Here is a 23,073-nt window from a genome sequence, read left to right on the forward strand (position 1 = left end):
ACAAGTGCACATCTCAAAAGCAGGTAAACCACTGTGGGATTAGCGAAAAGTTGCTAAAAAAACGGCGTTCGTTATCGCTATCGTGGCCGGCGCGCAAATTGGCAGCTGCAATCATCCGGCGATAGCATAAGAAAAGCAAATAGCGCTTGTATGACAATAGGGCCCAATGTCTGTTCAATACCCAACCTAAAACTAACTTCAGCGTGGTGCAAATCTCCTCTCTTTAAATCCAGCGTCTGTTTTGGTCAGAGCCTTGACAAGAGAGAGGAACAGAGCGAAGGAGATAGATAGATAGATAGATAGATAGATAGATAGATAGATAGATAGATAGATAGATAGATAGATAGATATGCTGGTGGTACCCTCAGGTCATCCTTGTTGCTGAAGGCCTGCAGCAGCTGCTGGTAGTGCCGGTCGCTCATCTGTCGCAGCAGGGCCAGCAGGCATGCCACAAACTCTCCCTGCAGAGAAAGAGTTATCATCAGCAGCATCATCATCATGATGATTAGTGTTATCAATGTCCTACCCTATACACTCACTTGCAGTCACTTGCTTGACTCTGGAATCTAAACAAGTTGATTTGCACTGGAAACGTACAGTAACACTCTGTAAACAGTCTCACAACACATGCAAGATATTTTTCACTTGTTTGTATACAAAATAAATAGTACGAGTTTAAAGGGGCACAAACAGCCTCTATTTATCCTCCCAGCCGCCAACCCGCCTGTCCCCTGGAGTTGAATCATTACAGAATGATGACGCTGACGATGATGATGATGAACACCTCATCTCCATTTATCATCCTGTTATTATTCTGAAGGTTCATTATCACCATCACGGTTAGTCATACAGTATTATTGTAATTATAGTCACCACAGCAGCAGGTCAATTTCAAATCCATAATTACTATTGTGCATTTCATCAAGTCCCAAAACGATTTAGACATACAGAGACACACAGACATACACACACACACACACACACACACACACACACACACACACACACACACACACACACACACACACACACATACATACAGTGACATCCTGGAACTGTAGTCTCAAGGCAGGCCCGGCTGGCTGTGGGCGGTTGGTGATCTCCAGGATGGTCCTCAGTAAAACTCCAAGCAGGCTCTCCACAATCAGCTCCACCTCCTCAGACACCACCGGCTCCTACAGAGAGAACACACACTCAGATACTGTCTTTCTCACAGCAGGTGATGGTCACACTCTACTCATCTAATGGCCCAGATATGCCTACAGTATATGGAGGATACAGAAGGTTGTTTTTTCAATCATCTCAGAATCCTACACTCAGTGAATACCTTAGGCCATTTCTTTCAAGGCAAAGTTCATAATTGAAATTCCTACCACCACCCCATTTCCCTCCCCAAGTTACAGAAACATGACTTGCCCATTTGATCTCTAGTCATTTGTATTCTTCTATCCACATGCTTCAGCACAGCCTTCAACTGCATCAGAGCCAAACAGTTGACCTGGCCTTATCATCATCTCACTCTTAATGATGTTGACCTTGCCTTATCATCATCTCACTCTTAATGATAGCCTTGACCTCGCCAAAAAAGGGAAGAACAAGAAGTTCCATCGCTACGAGCAAACATTTAAAAACTATTATATTCATCCCACCACCTCCTCTCATATAACATATTGAAAGAAAGAAAGAAAGAAAGAAAGAAAGAAAGAAAGAAAGAAAGAAAAGAAAGGTGGACAATGAGCTGTAGTATACTGTGTGTGTGTGTGTGTGTGTGTGTGTGTGTGTGTGTGTGTGTGTGTGTGTGTGTGTGTGTGTGTGTGTGTGTGTGTGTTTGTGTGTGTGTGTGTGTGTGTGTGTGTGTGTGTGTGTGTGTGTGTGTGTGTGTGTGTGTGTGTGTGTGTGTGTGTGTGTGTGTACCCCTGACATGACAGACAGATCTTGGACTGAGCAATAATGAGAGCGATCTTCGGACTGGCACATTAGCTGCCACTGCTGTCACTTCCCTTTAGATGTGGTGCCAGTGTGTGTGTGTATATTTGTGTGTGTGTGTGTGTGTGTGTGTGTGTGTGTGTGTGTGTGTCCTACTGGGTGTCTTTACCACTAGCTGCCCCTCTGGCAGTGAACAATGCAAGCCAGGCAACCGCACACAAATCACACACACACACACACACACACACACACACACACACACACACACACAGAGCTCGAAGTGACTGCCACGCCGCTGCCACATTGCTAAATTGATGGGTCTCATTACTGGACTGCACAGCTGCCAATGTCCCTGTTACCAAGACTAATTGACCATGCACACAACAAAACAATCTGCTATTGCAATCTACTGGCCAGAGGATAGCCCAAAAACTCTTTCCTTTTCATTTGACCTCCTTCAAAAGTTATTTCCAATTATGATGGTAATAATCCCCATGTATTACACTCTAAAACAAGCAAAGGCATTTATTGCAACTGCGTTTCAGAATACTGGGCATGTTTTGTTTTTGTAAATGGACTTGATTCATAAGGAGATGTAAAGATGTGAGGAAGCAAGCTGCTGCTGACTGTGTGATGTGATGTGAGCTCAGTGTTATCTCAACACATCCATACATTCAATGTTGCCATTTGTCACTGGCAGCATTTTGAATGGCACATTCCTCCTTCATTGCGGTTGTTAAGTGGCTTATTTTCTATGATAGATGATATTTACTCCTCTACTGAAAAGCAGCCTATGTTTTCTCATTTCGACTTTTTAGACATGTGGGTATCTCACCCTCTCACTTGGAGATTCTCACCCAAACCATGTATTTCTGGGTCATTGGTGGACTAAATCAAAACATAGCCAACATTAGCCATGTTAGTTTATTTGTTTATTAAAAAGGATCCCCATAGCTGACGCCTAGACGACAGCTAGTCTTCCTGTTATAGTTTCCGCTGGCTGGACTGTACTGTATGTATCCACTGTAGAAGTAGGAGGAGTACTCCCTGAGCCCAGAGGCCTCACGTGTGGGGTCCCCCAAGGAAGCATCATTGGTCCTTTATAATTTTTTATTGTACATTAATGACATGGAATCTGCCCGCTTATGTCCTTTATTTCTGTACGCAGATGGTTCTGCCTTGTTGGTAACCGGAGAGAGCTTACAATCAGTGAGATCATCTCTTAGCAAAGAGCTTCATAATGTAAGCACATGGTTATGCAACTATAAACTAGCCCTGCACTTAGGAAAATCTGAATGTATTGTTTTTGGTTTAAAGTACAAAGTAAGGGACCAACCCAGTTTTTCGGAGGAATGTAAGCTACAGGAAAAGTGCTGTGTTACGTATCTGGGATGTCAATTGGACCAGTGTATATGGAGTGAGGCGATAGCTCTCTGTCATTGTGTGTCAGTGTATGTGGAGTGAGGCTATAGCTCTCTGTCATTGTGTGTCAGTGTATGTGGAGTGAGGCTATAGCTCTCTGTCATTGTGTGTCAGTGTATGTGGAGTGAGGCTATAGCTCTCTGTCATTGTGTGTCAGTGTATGTGGAGTGAGGCTATAGCTCTCTGTCATTGTGTGTCAGTGTTAGGGCTGGGCAATATAATCGATACGGCAATATATCGCGATATTTTATTTCCCGATACTGTATCGATACTTGGACGCCAAGTATCGCGATATAATCTTTTTTTTTTTTTTTTTTTTTTTTGCAGGCCATGCCATGCCAGGCCTCTGCATCTGGTGATTCCCACCCCTAATCGATACTGTATCGATATTTCCCATATCTATGCGTTCAGTAACACTCAACACTCAGTAGTTTTGACTAAATTTGTCCACTAACTTATCAGTATAAAGTGATGTACATATTATTACACTACCTGGGTGGTACACAGTGTGTTGTATCTTTAGCTCTATTATTTAATTTTGAGTAAATTCTGTAGAATATCGCAATATATCGCAATAATATATATCGTGATACAATCGTATCGTGACCCAAGTATCGTGATACGTATCGTATCGTGAGATCCTTGCCAATACCCAGCCCTAGTCAGTGTATGTGGAGTGAGGCTATAGCTCTCTGTCATTGTGTGTCAGTGTATGTGGAGTGAGGCTATAGCTCTCTGTCATTGTGTGTCAGTGTATGTGGAGTGAGGCTATAGCTCTCTGTCATTGGGAAAATCCCCTCAACGACAAAGTATTTGGCAAGAATATCTAAATTCCTGGACAAGAAGACCATGCGGCTACGTCTTTAATTCAATGTCATTATGACTACACCTGTATATCCTGGTACAGTGGTTTAACTAAAAGATCAAAAGACAGGCTTCAAAAAGCACAAAACAAACTAATGAGGGTTATTCTTGGCCTCAGTCCATGAACGCATATTAGCCCAATGCATTTTAAAGAGTTGAATTGGCTCCCCGTTGAAAGTAGTGTTCAACAGTTAAAACTCATCATGGTCTATCAAATATTACACGACCATTGTCCAAATTACTTTACTAAGTATTTTCAATTTGTACGGGACGCTCATGGCCGGAACACGAGAGCTAGTGTAGCGGATTTGAAACTACCTGACCTAAAAAGCAAGGTGGGGAGAAGTACATTCCTCTACACGGGGAGAGAGGAGTGGAACAAGATCCCTAACCAAGTTAAGGCTGCCAATTCTCTGAGTGGTTTTAAAAACCTTCTGAAGAAATTCCTGCTGAGTAAGCTAGAGTCGTGGGCGGAGTCTTTTGTTTAATTACTGTAGTCTCTGAACTTGTGTTGCTTCTATCTATCGTTTTCCTTTATTCTTGATTGATCTGTAATGTTTATTTGATGTAAAGTGTACTGTATGTCTTGTTTTTTAAGACCAGGGACCATGTTGGAAATAATTGTTTGCATTTTCAAATGTACAACCCTTGGATTTGTTGTATTTGATATCCATAATAAACTCAACTCAATCAACTCAACTGCTACATGCTTGCAGCCAACACTTGTCAGCTCTAGCCCTGATGAAGCAACTTGTATGATGGTTACTACTCACCGCGGTGCCATTTTCCTCCTTCTTGATGAGGGACAGCATGCTGGTGAGGATGCGGGCGCACATCACCAGGTCTCTCTGCTCCTGCATGTGGGCCTGGAGGAGGCGGAGCACCACTGGGAGGAGGATGCATCGTGACTCTGCAACACACACACACACACACACACACACACACACACAGGCACGCACACGCACACACACACACACACATGCACACACATACACACATACATCAGAAGTGAGACGTTGAAGAATGAATGACACACCTAAGAAGAGAAGGCTAAGAGGTGAAAGACAACAAGAGGATGAACACCACATACAAAATAAACCCAAACGCTGCTACAAATCATGCAAACCCTGGTGGACCAACAGCTCATACACTACCTCCACTGTTCTCTTGTGTTTAGGTGCACGAGTGCACAGCCTTTTTTTAATGCAACCCATCGTTTTGCATTCATGTCATTTTCATCAGGGAGGTTTTTGTGCTATATTTGGCATTTGGGAGTAAAACATCGATTTGCTTCAGTTTGTAATCTTCATTAAGAACAATTTAATAAGACAGAAGCAAGCGCACTGTAGGGTAACAATTAGCCAAGGTGTATTATCAAATAGCTGCACAGTGGGAGTGCACGCCAAAAGAGTGTCATATAGACTAATCACCTGCATGTAGGCAGCTTGACAAACACCTATCATTGTGAGTGTTTGAATCTGGCTGCTCAAATCTGTTTGCTTGTTTGTGTTGTTTATATTTGTTTTGTTATTTACTCAGCGAATGTGCACCCATGTATATGTCTATGTGTGTGCCTATTTTTTCTGTGTGCTGGGATGTATCCAATGTGTTTACATGCTTTAATTATATACAAGATCAAAGTGTACATCCACTGCACTGTACATCCGTCTGTGTACCCAGGTCTGTACCTGGGTTAATGTAAAGCTGGCTCTCCACCGTCTTGGCGATGCACTGCAGTTTGACGGCCTCCAGGGGGCACTCAGCGTGAACAGTGGCTGGCAGGCTGCCCAGCGTCTCCCGCACAAAGCCGGCCACCTCTCGCACCGTGAAGATCTTCAACAGCTCGCCGTAAACCGCCGGGAATGTCCGCAAGAACACCGCCTAGGCAGGTTAGCACAATATTATTCAATGGTATGAAGTGAAGGCTTTGCAGCCAGGGCAAACTGACAAGTTATCCAAAACTGCACACAGACCTTAAACACAGAAGACTTGTTTGCCTGAACCTGAATGCCCCAATCATTTTCCTAAGTGACCGGTAAATTGAACACATTATGAATCCATCAAACATAATTTCTCCTCAAAGACTGGAATTTAGTGCGTGATACGCACTGCTAAAAGCACTGAAGCTGCAAATTAGACCATGCAGACAATTTGCTCTTAGTATTTCGCCACTATTCAAAGCATGGCACCCACTCTTCCCTAAAGCAAGGCACCCATAAGCTCTATATGTGAACATGTGCTTATTTGGCAAAAGGACTCACTACTAAAGGCTTGCAGCCAATTAAATTAGGCATAGTTTGGTTGCTAAGAAATTGACATATGTCCGTTTGCAAGATGTGCGTCTATATTTCTCATTCTCTCCCACACCTCCTCCCTCCCCCTGCTCTCTTCTCCCCCACACCCCCCCCTTCCCCTCTCCTGCTCTCTCCTCTTGCTCCTTCCCCACCTCCTATACCCTCCAACATCTCCCATTCCCTCCCCACCCCATCACTCTCTCACATTCCCCCTGCTCTTCCCCCTTCTCCTGCTCTCTCCTCTGCTCTCTCTTCATTTCTATATTTTCTATATTATCAATTGTTCAAATGTTATCTTTATTCTGTATATTCTTGTTACTGTTGTGTCAGCTAGAATCAGCTAGACATACTTTCTGTGAAGCCCTCTGAGACATGCTTGTGAATTAGGGCTATATAAATAAACTTGACTTGACTTGACTTGACTTGACTTGACTTGAGAATGAATGCGAGTTTCATAATTAATTTTTTCAATGAGCTTTGGTCAAGACTATCAATATAGACAGAATCACAATGTTTGTTTACAATAACGTCTGCGTCACGTACATACAGTTTAATGGAGCGAAACAAGCGGGGCGGGGAACAACTGAGATAAAGGGAAAATGGTTACACGTCTAAAATGCAGGTTTGATGCATTAATATCTCATTAATAAACATAACTAAAAATAATAATGAATTACGGTATCAACACAGTACATAAAATAAGCACAGCCAAATGTCAGATAGTTTATAGGCCACCGAGTTTAACTAGGGTATATAGCTTACATTAAACAACATTGTGATTCAGGCTATACAGCGTTCACAGACTGCAGGAGAGGTGGATAGCAAGGCAGTGTGGGAAAGGAGTTATTAGTGTACTTGGGGATGGAGACACACGTGCGCATGCACACGCATGTACATGTACGCACGCACACAGACACACGCACGCACGCACACAGACACACACACGCACACAGACAGACACACACACACATGCACAAACACACACACACACCACACACAGCTGTCTCTGCTGTGTAATCACGATTATGGTGGGTGTCTTTAGCTGGTTTGTTTGGGTCTTGTCGGAGATCAGTGCGGGCGGCTGCCTCGCTGTGCGGACCTCCCGCCGCGAAAGAAAAAGCTTTCAAAGTCCAGAGCGTCTAGCAGCATGACATTCAATTACAGCCAATTTCTCACCAATCACAACTGATCTAACAGGCCGGGTCCTCGAGAAGGAAAACTAAACATGGTGTGCAGACATGCACAGAAAAGAACCCAGGGTGGAGTTTAGGCTGGGACAGATGAAGCCAATGTGGATGTAGGAAAAACTCCACTTGAGACTGGCTGCAAAACAAGTGATTCCCCATTCACCCCCATGTTGAAATGCCCAACTTTACAGCAGGAATAAACACGTTTACAGCCTGGTACAAACAAAGGTTTTTATATAGCTAATTTCACCTTCCATGAAAACTGTATGGAGGGTGAATTTTTATATAACTCACCCGTTTAGAGTAAAATAGACAATAAAAAAAGACTGTTTTGGGCGTGATTGACACGTCACCTGTCTAGTGATCGCACAGCTTGACGATCATGGACCAATAGCAGGCGTCGCTGCTGCTCTGTGGGAAACCCCCGGTCTGTCTCGAGCTGCACGGGAACCAAGATGGCAGCGGCCAAAAGGCCAAACTAGAGGCTTCAAAACGGGAATCCACAAACCAATGGGTGACGTCACACTCACTACGTCGTCCATCTCTTTTATACAGTCTATGAAAAGCACACGAGAACACGCACGCACGCACACACACACACACACACACACACACACACACACACACACACACACACACACACACACACACACACACACCTGTGTCTGCGTGATGGGGCTGGTGGCCTTGTTTTCCTGGGACAGGAAGAAGCGTATGGACATGAAGAGCTCGTGGATGCAGACGCGGAACTCCTCCTCGTTCTGGCCGCCCGTGGCCAATGAGAAGAGCCGGCGAGACTGGATGATGTACTTGAAGATGTACTCACTGGCCTGGGGGGACAGAAAGCACAAGAATAAAATAGAATAGAATAGAATAGAATAGAATAAAATAGAATAGAATAGAATAGAATAGAACAGGACATAATAGAATAGAACAGAACTTTAATCACTTGTAGCGAGTGAAATTGAGCAAAGAGCCCAAGTTATTGATATGGACTAGCCGGTGGTGAGCGAGCGATAGACGGGGGGAAAAGTCCATAGATCACTTCTACAAGGAAACTTGATCATTTCCTGCATGACAGGATAACATTTACTCTCCGGCACCGAATTATTCTGTGAATGATCAATGGGAAAGCGCACCACAGTGGCTGCCATGTGCTTCTCTGACAGCATATCTGCATGAGTCATTAGAATAATGTGATGTGGATTCCCAACCCCAGAGGCACAGCATTTCTACTCATTAAAATAACATGAGGTGTAATAGATAGAGGAGGGGAATAACATGAGGTGTAATAGATAGAGGAGGGGAATAACATGAGGTGTAATAGATAGAGGAGGGGAATAACATGAGGTGTAATAGATAGAGGGGAATAACATGAGGTGTAATAGATAGAGGAAGGGAATAACATGAGGTGTAATAGAGGAAGGGAATAACATGAGGTGTAATAGATAGAGGAGGGGAATACCATGAGGTGTAATAGATAGAGGGGAATAACATGAGGTGTAATAGATAGAGGAAGGGAATAACATGAGGTGTAATAGATAGAGGAGGGGAATAACATGAGGTAATAGATAGAGGGGAATAACATGAGGTGTAATAGATAGAGGGGAATAACATGAGGTGTAATAGATAGAGGAAGGGAATAACATGAGGTGTAATAGATAGAGGAGGGGAATAACATGAGGTGTAATAGATAGAGGGGAATAACATGAGGTGTAATAGATAGAGGAGGGGAATAACATGAGGTGTAATAGATAGAGGGGAATAACATGAGGTGTAATAGATAGAGGGGAATAACATGAGGTGTAATAGATAGAGGGGAATAACATGAGGTGTAATAGATAGAGGGGAATAACATGAGGTGTAATAGATAGGAGGGGAATAACATGAGGTGTAATAGATAGAGGGGAATAACATGAGGTGTAATAGATAGAGGAGGGGAATAACATGAGGTGTAATAGATAGAGGGGAATAACATGAGGTGTAATAGATAGAGGGGAATAACATGAGGTGTAATAGATAGAGGAAGGGAATAACATGAGGTGTAATAGATAGAGGAGGGGAATAACATGAGGTGTAATAGATAGAGGAGGGGAATAACATGAGGTGTAATAGATAGAGGGGAATAACATGAGGTGTAATAGATAGAGGAGGGGAATAACATGAGGTGTAATAGATAGAGGAGGGGAATAACATGAGGTGTAATAGATAGAGGAGGGGAATAACATGAGGTGTAATAGATAGAGGAGGGGAACAACATGAGGTGTAATAGAGGAGGGGAATAACATGAGGTGTAATAGATGGAGGGGAATAACATGAGGTGTAATAGATAGAGGGGAATAACATGAGGTGTAATAGATAGAAGGGAATAACATGAGGTGTAATAGATAGAGGAGGGGAATAACATAAGGTGTAATAGATAGAGGGGAATAACATGAGGTGTAATAGATAGAGGGGAATAACATGAGGTGTAATAGATAGAGGAAGGGAATAACATGAGGTGTAATAGATAGAGGGGAATAACATGAGGTGTAGGGCTGGCACGGATCAGAAAACCCACGGATCGGATCGCGTGACGGATTTTGAGCCACGGATCACGGATTTTTCGGATCAGCAAAAAAATATATAGATCAGATTTTTTCTCTCAAAATTAGATTTTCGATTAGATTTTTTAAATACTATTATAATTCTCTAACCATTTGTTGCCCTGCACAGCTCAAAAAATATTTTTTTCTCATAAGTGACACAATGTATGCTTTTACTCTGAAGGCAGGCAAAACTTCCTGTTTTAGGTGGCACTGCTATGCCTAACTTTGTGGCTGTTGCTTGCACCAGTCACATGACACGGGTACAGACCTACAGACCAGACCAGGTCAGTCTGGAAATATAACGTTGATGCTACGTTAAGCTACTCAGTGGCCCCACGTATTGTTTTGTTGTTATGTGTCCTAAGGCAACATTTCACCGTCCGGTGATAATGTGTTTGTGAAACGTGTGCGCGTGTTGTGGCTCTCGTTATATTGTGCAGCGCGCAACACGCTGATCGCATTCCTGTGCTTTTTCAGAGGTGTTGAAATAAGTTTGTTGTCACGCTGTCTTTAGGAGCCACTAGCCACAGCCTTCAGAGATACTTTACAGCGGCGACAAGGGTTGAGGAAGCTCACTTGTGCTTGCCATGATTATTCCTGTCTGTGTCTGGCTGCGCTGGGCGTTCTCATACACTAACGTTAAACGTTAAATGAAACGAAAGGGGAGGGGGGGGGGGGGGGTCCGCGGACCACGACGTTCCGAACCGTGTGCCGAACCGTGGGGGCTGATCCGTACGGGTCACGGATTATCCGTGATCCGTGCCAGCCCTAATGAGGTGTAATAGATAGAGGGGAATAACATGAGGTGTAATAGATAGAGGAGGGGAATAACATGAGGTGTAATAGATGGAGGAGGAGAATAACATGAGGTGTAATAGATAGAGGAGGGGAATAACATGAGGTGTAATAGATGGAGGAGGAGAATAACATGAGGTGTAATAGATAGAGGAGGGGAATAACATGAGGTGTAATAGATGGAGGAGGAGAATAACATGAGGTGTAATAGATAGAGGAGGGGAATAACATGAGGTGTAATAGATAGAGGAGGGGAATAACATGAGGTGTAATAGATAGAGGAGGGGAATAACATGAGGTGTAATAGATAGAGGAGGGGAATAACATGAGGTGTAATAGATGGAGGAGGGGAATAACATGAGGTGTAATAGATAGAGGAGGGGAATAACATGAGGTGTAATAGATAGAAGGGAATAACATGAGGTGTAATAGATAGAGGAGGGGAATAACATGAGGTGTAATAGATAGAGGAGGGGAATAACATGAGGTGTAATAGATACAGGGGAATAACATGAGGTTTAATAGATAGAGGAGGGGAATAACATGAGGTGTAATAGATAGAAGGGAATGACATGAGGTGTAATAGATATAGGAGGGGAATAACATGAGGTGTAATAGATAGAGGAGGGGAATAACATGAGGTGTAATAGATAGAGGAGGGGAATAACATGAGGTGTAATAGATAGAAGGGAATAACATGAGGTGTAATAGATAGAAGGGAATAACATGAGGTGTAATAGATAGAGGGGAATAACATGAGGTGTAATAGATAGAGGGGAATAACATGAGGTGTAATAGATAGAAGGGAATAACATGAGGTGTAATAGATAGAGGAGGGGAATAACATGAGGTGTAATAGATAGAAGGGAATAACATGAGGTGTAATAGATAGAAGGGAATAACATGAGGTGTAATAGATAGAGGAGGGGAATAACATGAGGTGTAATAGATAGAGGAGGGGAATAACATGAGGTGTAATAGATAGAGGAGGGGAATAACATGAGGTGTAATAGATAGAGGAGGGGAATAACATGAGGTGCAATAGATAGAGGGGAATAACATGAGGTGTAATAGATAGAGGAGGGGAATAACATGAGGTGTAATAGATAGAGGAGGGGAATAACATGAGGTGTAATAGATAGAGGGGAATAACATGAGGTGTAATAGATAGAGGAGGGGAATAACATGAGGTGTAATAGATAGAGGAGGGGAATAACATGAGGTGTAATAGATAGAGGAGGGGAATAACATGAGGTGTAATAGATAGAGGGAATAACATGAGGTGTAATAGATAGAGGGGAATAACATGAGGTTTAATAGATAGAGGAGGGGAATAACATGAGGTGTAACAGATAGTAGGGGTGGGGGAAAAAATCGATACACCATAGTATCGCAATATTTTGCCTGACGATATTGTATCGATATTTGGATGCCAATTTTTTTTTTTTTTTTTGCAGGCCATGCCATGCCAGGCCACTGGGCATCTGTCCAAAGTGCCCGGTGTCGCAGTCTGCGCCTGCAGTGGCATATTGAGTCCAGTGAAGCTTAATAATGTAGCCTACATGTGGGGCAAAAACAAAACAAAACAAAAAAACACTGCATGTTTTACTTCCGGTGAGGTCAAGGAAAAGGTAGGAAAAGGAGTTGGACAATATATCGAAATATCGCAATATTCAATATATCGCAATATTCAATATATCGCAATATCGGCGATATCGTGACCCAAGTATCGTTTTAGTATCGTATCGTGGGCATCTGGTGATTCCCACCCCTAATAGATAGAGGGGTAGCTAGGTAGATACATCACTGCTGATGGGGAGATCAATGACTAGGAGTGGCAGGCAGTGAGTGGGGACAAGTTGTTTGTTTATATGTGGGAGGGGGGGTGTCTGCGTGAATGGCGGCATGGTGGCGCAGGGGTTAGCATTGTTGCCTCACAGTAAGAAGGTTGTGAGTTAAAATCCCGGTACATGCCAGGTCCGTGTTAGCGTGGGTTTCCTCCAGGTACTCCAGTTTCCTCCCACCATCAAAGACATGTACTGTATGTTAGGGGTAATGGACATGGACCCCACTCTGTAAAAACCCACTCACTACAGAAACCTATGCTCCACTTAGGAGCCTACAGGGAATAAGATGAGAAGATCTATGTGAAAGGTGGAATTGTATGTGTGTGTGTGTGTGTGTGTGTGTGTGTGTGTGTGTGTGTGTGTGTGTGTGTGCGCGTGTACATGCGTGACCGAATGTAAGTGCATCTGCATGTGCTCCAATGCTTGTCTATGAAATTAATCTGAGAACCTCCCTCTGGCAGCCTATCTTTCTTCCTGTGTGTGTGTGTGTGCGTGTGTGTGTGTGTGTCTGTGTGTGTGTGTGTGTGTGTGTGTGTGTGTGCGTACACGTGCACGCCCTGTTAATGCACACTCCCTCACCTTGAGCACCTGCTGGATGTGATCCTGGTGCTCTGCGTCAACGATGCGGTCCACATACCACTTCAGCACTTTGATCAAGTCCCTAGGGAGGACACACACACACACACACACACACACACACACACACACACACACACAGAAGCACCGTTCAGCTCTAGCCACTTCGAACATGTCAGCAAGAATCAGCTTCATCAAATTTAAATGAATTTAGCAAATATTGATGAGGCAATGCAGTGTTCTAAAATGAAACATTCCATCACACATTTAGTATCACAGATTTATTTTCCCCCATTGCCCAGTATTTCATAAATACAGCTGGGCTCATCTAGAATGTTATAGAACTTCAATAATAACCCCTATTTTAATATATATAATATATATATAATAATAACCCCGAGTCGATTTTGGAACGAGCAATATCCTCTATTTGCTTGTGCAGTGGTAAAGGAAAATAGAAACGCTGGTGAGAGAGAAGAAAGACATTCAGGAGAGAGTGAAGGGAGAGGCTTTGATCTGGGATTGGATTCTGTGTCACTCAAATCTTGTTTTCTTATTACTGTTAATACCTGATAGCTATACTGCTTCAAAGACGACTCACATAGGACCAGTGGCTGACACAAATGTACACATCCAATGGGCGACAGCATTTGCAAACGGTGATCAAATATAAAGCCTTATTTGGCCAAATTTATTTTCTGTAATTAATGATCTGATAAGGTGCAACACTTCTGTTTTTGAAGTGTAAAACAATACCACAGGTACAAGACAGGTGGAAGCTCTGAATCTGACAACAGCTGTGTGTGTGTGTGTGTGTGTGTGTGTGTGTGTGTGTGTGTGTGTGTGTGTGTGTGTGTGTGTGTGTGTGTGTGCAAAGAATGTGACAGCATGGTATCTTAGCAGGTACAGAGAGTGAGAACAAGACAGCCGGTGAGAACAGCAGGTGTTGTCAGTGTGTGTCAGTGTGTGTCAGTGTGTGTGTGTGTGTGTGCGTGTGCGTGTGTGTGTGTGTGTGTGTGTGTGAGAGAGAGTGAGAGAGTGTGTGTGTGTGTGTGTGAGAGAGAGAGAGAGAGAGAGAGAGGGAGAGAGAAGACAGGAGGAGAGAGGGGGAAATGTAACATTTCTTAATTCTCTTTTCTGCCACCAGGGGGTGCCATATGCATTATTTTCACATTTCAGTCAACTCTGTCAGTAAAGAGCTGGGCCACTCAGCACTGATTTAGGGTCAGCTTTGCAGTTTGGAGGTGGTCTCTCTTACTGCTAGGCCGTGTGACACGTCATTAGAAAACAATGTGTGGGTAAGGCTGCCAATTTGTATGCTCACGGCGCTGTTTTAGCCTTGAAAACCTTGTCTGCACTGCAGTTGAACGCACCTGTAGGACAAAGCTCCAGCAAAGTGGCTCTCGATGTAGGTGTCCATGACCGGTTTGAAGTGCTGGAACTTGCTGTCCTGGAGGAGGTTGATGATGTGGACCTGGAGAGAAAAGAATAGAAAAACAACGCATCATAAGATCAAAAAGAGCAGTTGGGTCTTACTGTCATTTTGATTTGTTGTTGTTGTTTTGTTGGGCTTGTTTGTTTTTGGAGGGGAGATGTTTTCGTATCTCTCCTGAACAATTTATTTATTGCATCTCTATCTTTTTACCATCATTTTATTTATCACTCTACTTTTATGTTTAAGTCCTGCATAAAGTATGCAAGTACCATCCTCTAAATTAAACATTGCTAAATAATTTGTATTAATAGTTTTAGCATTTTGTCAGAGATGGAATCCCCTCCCCCCACCACATAAGTAAGTAAGTAAATAAGTAAGTAAATAAGTAAGTAAATAAGTAAGTAAGTAAGTAAATAAGTAAGTAAATAAGTAAGTAAATAAGTAAGTAAATAAGTAAGTAAGTAAGTAAATAAGTAAGTAAATAAGTAAGTAAATAAGTAAGTAAATAAGTAAGTAAGTAAATAAGTAAGTAAATAAGTAAGTAAGTAAATAAGTAAGTAAATAAGTAAATAAATAAGTAAATAAATAAGTACATGAATAAATAAATAAATAAATACATAAATAAATACATACACACACACACACACACACACACACACACACACACACACATAAATGGCATACATCTCACTTTGATTCTCAATAAGATAATGTAATTGGTCTTTAGAAAGATAGATGGATGGATGGATGATAGATACTATAGATAGATAGATAGTAGGGATGCACACAATTAATCGAAGCTCGATTACTCGTTCGTTAAGGATTTACTCGAGCATGTGAAAATTTACTCGATCAAAAAAAAAAAAGCAATGTGCATTCTGTCAGTAGAACGGTGTTTTCAAATCATTTTTTCAATGATCCTCCAGTGGGCGATATTATATCACTGTAACAGACTGTTCAGTGTGTATGCGAGGCTCTGTGGATGTCCCCTCAGAGTTGCCGTAGAACAGGAAGTGGGGGACTTATGTTGTTGACAGAGCCGGTGTTGAAGAGTGTGCTAACGGTAGGCGCTAGCTGTCTGAGAAGAAATGTGGAAACATGTTATAACGTTACAGCCTGAATCTCGTTTATTGTTTTATTAACAACGTGTAAGTAATAGGTGGACCCGGACACTCGGCTACATCACTATAGCCCATTTTCAGACAAGTCATAAGATGCTCTACTTGAACAGTGTTCATTCGGATAAATTAGCCACTAAAGTACATACTGTACATACAATGCATACAGGAGGGAACTACAGGGAGGAGGAGTTCAAAGTCCTGATAGCTGTGGGGAAAAGCTGTCTGTGAATCGTTTAGTCTTTGTGGATATTGACCTCTAGCACCTCCCTGAGGAGCTGGAAGAGGTGATGAGCAGAATGTGAGGGGGTCAGGGATGATCTGCTTTGCTCGCTTTATATTCCGGTGAGTATGTAGGGATTCAACTGAGGGGAGGAGTTTGCCTATGCTGGTATCCACATGTACCATCCTTGGAGGAAACTTTGTCGATTATACGAAAATGCTGTGGAATTCCATTCCTCAGAGAAAGTACATTAAGTGGTCATCATGAAAGTATTTTCTCGTGGGTTGGACGTTCTCCTCCATGTCTGGCCTGTGTGTGCAGGCTTCTTATGAAATACATTTTGGATTTGGATCTGTCCAACCGAAGGAGACAAGAGTTTACTCGTCAGAGTTGTCCACTTCATCTAACACCACAAAAAAGCCAACCTGATGATTGCACCGCTTCACTAGTTCTTTTCATGAGCTATAACGCCAAGCTGAGAATGGAACGTGTGTGTGTGTGTGTGTGTGTGTGTGTGTGTGTGTGAGAGAGAGAGAGAGAGAGATCGATAGGTGGCCTCTCTCTATCGGTGCAGTGCAGCATGACTGGGGCGAGATTGGTTCACCAAGCTCTGGAGCATTACATCAATAGTGCTCGCCCTAACAGTAGGTTAGCGCTTGTGTGTGTGTCTGAGTTTGTGTGTGTGTCTGAGTTTGTGTGTGTGTCTGAGTTTGTGTGTGTGTCTGAGTTTGTGTGTGTGTCTGAGTTTGCGTGTGTGTCTGAGTTTGTGTGTGTATGTGCGTTTTTCCTTCACTCTCTTCTGCTGGATAATGTGCACTATTTGTTTGTTTGTTTGTTGTTGATTTATTCAAAAAAAGGGGACAATGCACATTAATTAACATGAGCACCTAAGTCCATGATGTAAATGAGATGGTGACTCCTATGAGATGGTGCTCCAAATACGATCGAGATGCATGCATGCCCTCGCACCCAAACACGCACCCGCGCGCACAAACACACACACACACACACACACACACACACACACACACACACACACACACACACACACTCACACACACTCAGGAAACAGGAAATAGAAACAGATCCATAGACATTAGCGGAGCATTAGGACCACTTACCAGCGAATCAAACACCTTCAGCCCATATCTCTGAGAGCTTTCATCCAGAATACCAAAGAGGGTGTCCAGGGTGTCCTGCAGAAACTGGGGGAGGGAGTGGAAGTAGAGGTAGAGAAGCCGAAAGATTGAAGATTTTGCAAAAGGGGATACAACTTAATATAAGGACGGTGGTCTAACTGTGTTTGCGACAGCAAGAATGTCTCAACTTGACTTTTCGATGCTAGATTGGAACATCCTCATCCACTCAAACTGGACTTACAAACAATTTGCCTGAAATCAAATCAGAACGATCAATATTCTGAATGAATCAGGGCTGAGAATCCGAGCCCGGTGGGAGGGCTGTGTGTGTGTGCGTGCGTGTGTGCGTGTGTGTGTGTGTGTGTGTGTGTGTGTGTGTGTGTGTGTGTGTACCAGACCCACCTTGACGATCTCAGAGCCGTCGATCTCCTTCAGCTTGGACAGGCTGTCGTTGATCCTCTCTGGGTGGGCGCGCCACTTCAACAGGTCCAGCATATCACCTGGAGAGAGAGAGAGGGGGGGGGGGGGGAGAGAGAGAGATGAAAGAAACACCACAGAGAAATAGAATCACAGAGGGAGGTGGAGAGAGAGAGAGAAAGTGACAGGCAGAACAGATGTTTGTTTGTAAATAAAAGTATTATTATGAGAGCAATATGCAGATCAAATCACAAAGCATCAGCTTCATTTACAGCCCCAAACCCCCCTGAATACAAACCAATGATGACATGTTCAAGTGTAGCAGTGTAACGGAGATACAAAGTCATTTTCCTGAGCCACAGTCCCCAGACACGCGCATGAATTCTCAACAAGAAAGTCTCCTCGCTGTCTCTTAGGATTCTGTTCAAACTGAAGCGTGTCTTTTTGCAATCACTGTGTGTGTGTGTGTGTGTGTGTGTGTGTGTGTGTGTGTGTGTGTGTGTGTCTGTGTGTGTGTGTGTGTGTGTGTGTGTGTGTGTGTAGGGACGGGACTCGAGAACCGCAACAGTTTAGAACGGTTCCAAATTGTCCAATTACTGCAGAATCGTACAGTATGCCTCCGAGGTTATCATTTCCTTCTATCAATGCCAGCATGTTTTTCTGACAGTTGCAGATGTGCATTGCAAAAACGCATGACGTCAAACTCTGCATCCACGCTGCTGGAAACTGTCAAGGAGTCATGGTGGAGAGGAAGAACCCCTACAAAGCGTGGCTTCATTTCACAAAGAAAGATGACAACAGTAGTGCTACTTGTAATGTCTGTAAAATGATCATTGGGAGTGTGCACCAGCAATTTCATGTTGAAATGTTATTAGCCAGACATTCTACACTGTTCAGACTCAAGAGATAATGAAACAGCTGCGTCAACGCTGAAAACCTTTGTAGGCATACTTTTTTTCCCCCACACAGAAAATTGATCTGGAATCGATAAGGGAATCGATAAAGAATCAAACTGATAAGCAGAATCGATAAGGGCATTGGTACAGTATCAATAAGATCTCGTCAATTCCGTTCCCTATGTGTGTGTCTGTGTGTGCATTTGTTTTGAACCAATCTCTTCAATGTCTCTTTTTCTTCAAGAATGCACTACATTACTTCTATAATCAATCCACTCACATCTTATTCTATTCAGCATTTTTCAATCAGAATGGGGAAATGAGGAGCCAAATGCGACTTTTTTGCCTGTGGCGGATAAGTTTGTGTATGGTTGTTTTATTCTAAAAATGTTGTTTCCTGGTAGAGGGACAGTGCAGTGTCTGGTGAATTGTGGGATACTTCAATGATTTTTGCCAGCGTGGATAAAAAATAAAAAAAAACTTTCCTGTCCTGTTTGTTGCATTTTAGTTTGTTTTTACTGGGGCTTCAGTTGACTTTCTTTGTTAAGCCTTTGGGGGACTAGCACTAATTTGAGTGTGGGCTGACAGAAATCACAGCAGCCAGCTAACCCTGCCGATCCAGACATGGTTGACATGCAGCTTGGCAAGCAGTGGGATTCATTAATAGCATTAAGCTTTACAGATAAGTGAACTCTGTAAATTGGAAGATACCTGTGTGCAAATCCATAGTTTTATTCATTTTTTCATTTTTTATTCAGTTTTGTTCACTTGTATTGTCCTAATTAGCCACAATTTCAAATGTAACAACAGTATGCATGGGTATAGCATCCAAGTACACAATATAATACACCAGGCTAGTGGTCAAAATATTTACATCCCCCCCCCCCCCCCCCATGATTTTTTTTTTTTTTATCCCATTTTTTTTATCCCCCTTTAGTGCTAATTTAATTTATTTATCCTGGTTGCTACTCCACCCTCTGCCGATCTGGGGAGAGCCGAAACTGGCTCCATGCTTCCTCCGAGACATGGGCAGTTAGCCAGCCGCTTCTTTTCACCTGACAGGGGAAGCTTCACCGGTAGGATATAGCACGTGGGAGGTTCACGCTATTCCAACCAGTTCCCCTCCCTCCGAACAGGCGCCCTTAACGACCAGAGGAGGAACCACATTAGCAACCAGGATATTGCATGTTTTGGTGAAGGAGGTTGCTATATGAAGGAAACCCCCGGGAGGCACGGTCGGGCTCCACACAGAAAGGCCCTTTTGACGACCCCACCCGGGCGGTGGGCACTCGAGGACATGCGGACGGGCACGCATTCCTTCAGCGTTCACAGCGTCCCAGGTGGGAATCGAACCCAGGACCTTCGAGCTGTGAGGCGACAGCGCTTACCACTGCACCACCGTACCCCCCACGATATCACAATATGAGAATAGATATCGTCCAAGATTTTTGATATCGTAATATGGTGATATGTCTATTGTCTTTTCCTGGTTTTAAAGGCTGCCTTACTTTACCAAACTTACCAAAATGTTCTAGATGTTCTATTATTTGCCTTTACCCACTTAGTCATTATAACCACATTACTGATGATTATTTATAAAAAAATCTAATTTTGTAAATATTTTGTGGCTTTGACTTACAACTGAACATTTAGCGTACTTCTTAGAAAACACCGAGATGTATATTGTGTATAGCCATTCATCCTAAATGATTTTTTCGCCCAGCCTTAGTTTCTAGTTTACCGTTCTGTGTGAGCTTGGTGGAGCAGAGGAAGCTGGTGATCCAGAAGGACTCCTTTGTGCCTTTCAGAGTCTGGTTGTTGGATGGAAGGTTGGCCTTGGAGAAGGGCAGCTTCAGGTAGCGGGAGCATTCAGCCAAGTTGGCATTCTCCTCACACTGGAAACAGAGGGAGAAAGCACACACACACATACGTCACACACACATCACACACACACACACACACACTTGGTGAGTTGGCAGGTTTATGGAAAAATAGTAAAAGAATGTGATGATATCAAAATGCTGAAGTAATGCTGTATTCACTGTTTCACTGCCAACACGTGACAATGCAGCTGAATAAAAATGTGGTATTATATACTGTACAATAAGCTGAAAAGGGTTTATGAGGCCCTGTGGTAGGATTAAGAAATATGTCATAAAGCAAAGTATGAACTCTTGTTTATCTGCTACTGTATGTACTGTATATGCTGTGCACAATGGCTATTGAAGGGAAAAATATTGAAAAGTATATAGAGCTGACAAAATCATACTTAAGACATTGTATATAAATGCAGTCGAATTTAAGACATTTTAAAAGTCAGATGATTCGATTTTAGACTTTTTAAGACTTTTTAGACATTCATTGATACTGCACAGCACAAGAATACCTTGATTAGGAAGCTGCCTGAGACACCTATACATTCAGTCTCTTGGTATCACATAATTAAATAATTGAAGTGGAATTAAATCATGAGATGGAGTTATTTTCTGGATTTATTGTGCAGCACTAATGCACAGCACAGCTGAGGCTGCTTGAGCTCCAGAGCTACCACACAGAGCTTGGACCCATTCCTCTGCATCTATTTTGGGTCTGAGGAGAAAGTAGGCCATGCCAGTTTCATTGAGCTTTTCTGCTACTTCCATCTGGCATTAGGAAGGCCCTTTTCCCCTCATCCGTGTGGGAGCACACCAGAGCACGGGAGAGCCATCCAAAGCTGTCGTCTCAAACTGGCAGGCTCACGTTAGGGCTTGGTCGGCCCAAATCTGGCAACAAGACGGCAACAGAGGGCAATGGAAAGTAACCAAGCGTTCTTTATAAAATGTTGAAACAAACTAGCTAACAGCAAAATAAATCAGCAGTATGTTGCTCAATGGCCTGCCACACTGCCAGCTAAACATATGTGTGCACTCTATGCCTCTCTGTCCACCACAAAGCTTACTACAGTAATGTCTCTCCATACAGCCTTATAGCCTGCAACTGAAGAAAAGCATGGAGTCTTCAATTACTCTGAATTACACCCCAGAAGGCCTTTCAGTCCATTTTAATTGGGCATGCTAGCCACTTCATTTGCACATTTGCACATGTGAAATATGGTCCAAAGATGAGATGTAAGATTTGGATCGAAACAATCGATCCAAGAAAAATTTGCTTTAGTCACTTGATGTGTCAAAACTTTAGCTTTATGTGTGGAATGATGAGCGCTACGAGTCTCTTCAGGCGGGCGAAATGCAGAAGATAGACAGAAAAGTGATATGGGATACTAAAATAGGAAGACCAGACAGAAGGCCCTGTAACAACAGCCATCAACTTGTGGTATCAATGAACCAGGACAATTTGCACATGTGAAATATGGTCCAAAGATGAGATGTAAGATTTGGATCGAAACAATCGATCCGAGAAAAATAAAACTCACAAAATCTATTACCATCACAGCAGTGCATGCATGCGTTCGTGCATGTGTGTGTGTGAGTGTGAGTGTGAGTGAGTGTGAGTGTGTGTGAGAGAGAGAGAGAGAGAGAGAGAGAGAGAGAGAGAGAGAGAGAGAGAGAGAGAGAGAGAGAGAGAGAGAGAGACGCACAGAAACACACACACACACACACACACACACCTAACAGCTTGGCAGTCTTACGTAAGCGGACATGACTCACAGGCCTGTCAGACTGTTATGAAGTCATGTGAGCTGTTTGTCAGCCCATGGCACTAAACAGTGATAACAGCCTGGCTGGATCCCATGGCACTAAACAGTGATAACAGCCTGGCTGGATCCCATGGCACTAAACAGTGATAACAGCATGGCTGGATCCCATGGCACTAAACAGTCATAACAGCATGGCTGGATCCCATGGCACTAAACAGTCATAACAGCATGGCTGGATCCCATGGCACTAAACAGTCATAACAGCATGGCTGGATCCCATGGCACTAAACAGTGATAACAGCATGGCTGGATCCCATGGCACTAAACAGTGATAACAGCCTGGCTGGATCCCATGGCACTAAACAGTGATAACAGCATGGCTGGATCCCATGGCACTAAACAGTGATAACAGCATGGCTGGATCCCATGGCACTAAACAGTGATAACAGCATGGCTGGATCCCATGGCACTAAACAGTCATAACAGCATGGCTGGATCCCATGGCACTAAACAGTGATAACAGCATGGCTGGATCCCATGGCACTAAACAGTGATAACAGCATGGCTGGATCCCATGGCACTAAACAGTCATAACAGCCTGGCTGGATCCCATGGCACTAAACAGTGATAACAGCATGGCTGGACACTGTAGTGTCCTCATGTGACAGAGCTGGGAAGTGGCATTTTATCAATATGCAGGTTGACAATG

General features: G+C 43.1%; 2 protein-coding genes across 5 annotated transcripts in view; both read right to left on the bottom strand.

Moving 5' to 3' along the window:
* dock4b (dedicator of cytokinesis 4b) overlaps positions 1-23,073 on the bottom strand; it is a 246,388-nt gene that overhangs the window by 76,070 nt on the left and 147,245 nt on the right. For all 4 annotated transcript variants that reach the window (XM_083632225.1, XM_083632228.1, XM_083632227.1 and 1 more), the window contains exons 17-22: positions 20,469-20,622; positions 17,817-17,914; positions 17,397-17,480; positions 14,873-14,973; positions 13,503-13,584; positions 8,353-8,523 (exon numbers count right to left, since the gene is read on the bottom strand). In XM_083632225.1, coding sequence (XP_083488351.1) covers positions 8,353-8,523; positions 13,503-13,584; positions 14,873-14,973; positions 17,397-17,480; positions 17,817-17,914; positions 20,469-20,622 — 690 coding nt within the window. The remainder of the gene's footprint in view (positions 1-8,352; positions 8,524-13,502; positions 13,585-14,872; positions 14,974-17,396; positions 17,481-17,816; positions 17,915-20,468; positions 20,623-23,073) is intronic.
* On the bottom strand, positions 199-7,862 carry LOC310791060 (dedicator of cytokinesis protein 4-like; the record flags this gene model as incomplete). The annotated part of the gene is made up of 6 exons (XM_083652776.1): positions 199-252; positions 363-461; positions 1,041-1,175; positions 4,986-5,122; positions 5,901-6,093; positions 7,857-7,862. 6 exons carry the CDS (start codon positions 7,860-7,862, stop codon positions 199-201), a joined length of 624 nt encoding a protein of 207 aa, XP_083508902.1.

The sequence above is a fragment of the Poromitra crassiceps genome (assembly GCF_964638095.1).
Source record: "Poromitra crassiceps genome assembly, chromosome: 2".
NCBI classification, from domain to species: domain Eukaryota; kingdom Metazoa; phylum Chordata; class Actinopteri; order Beryciformes; family Melamphaidae; genus Poromitra; species Poromitra crassiceps.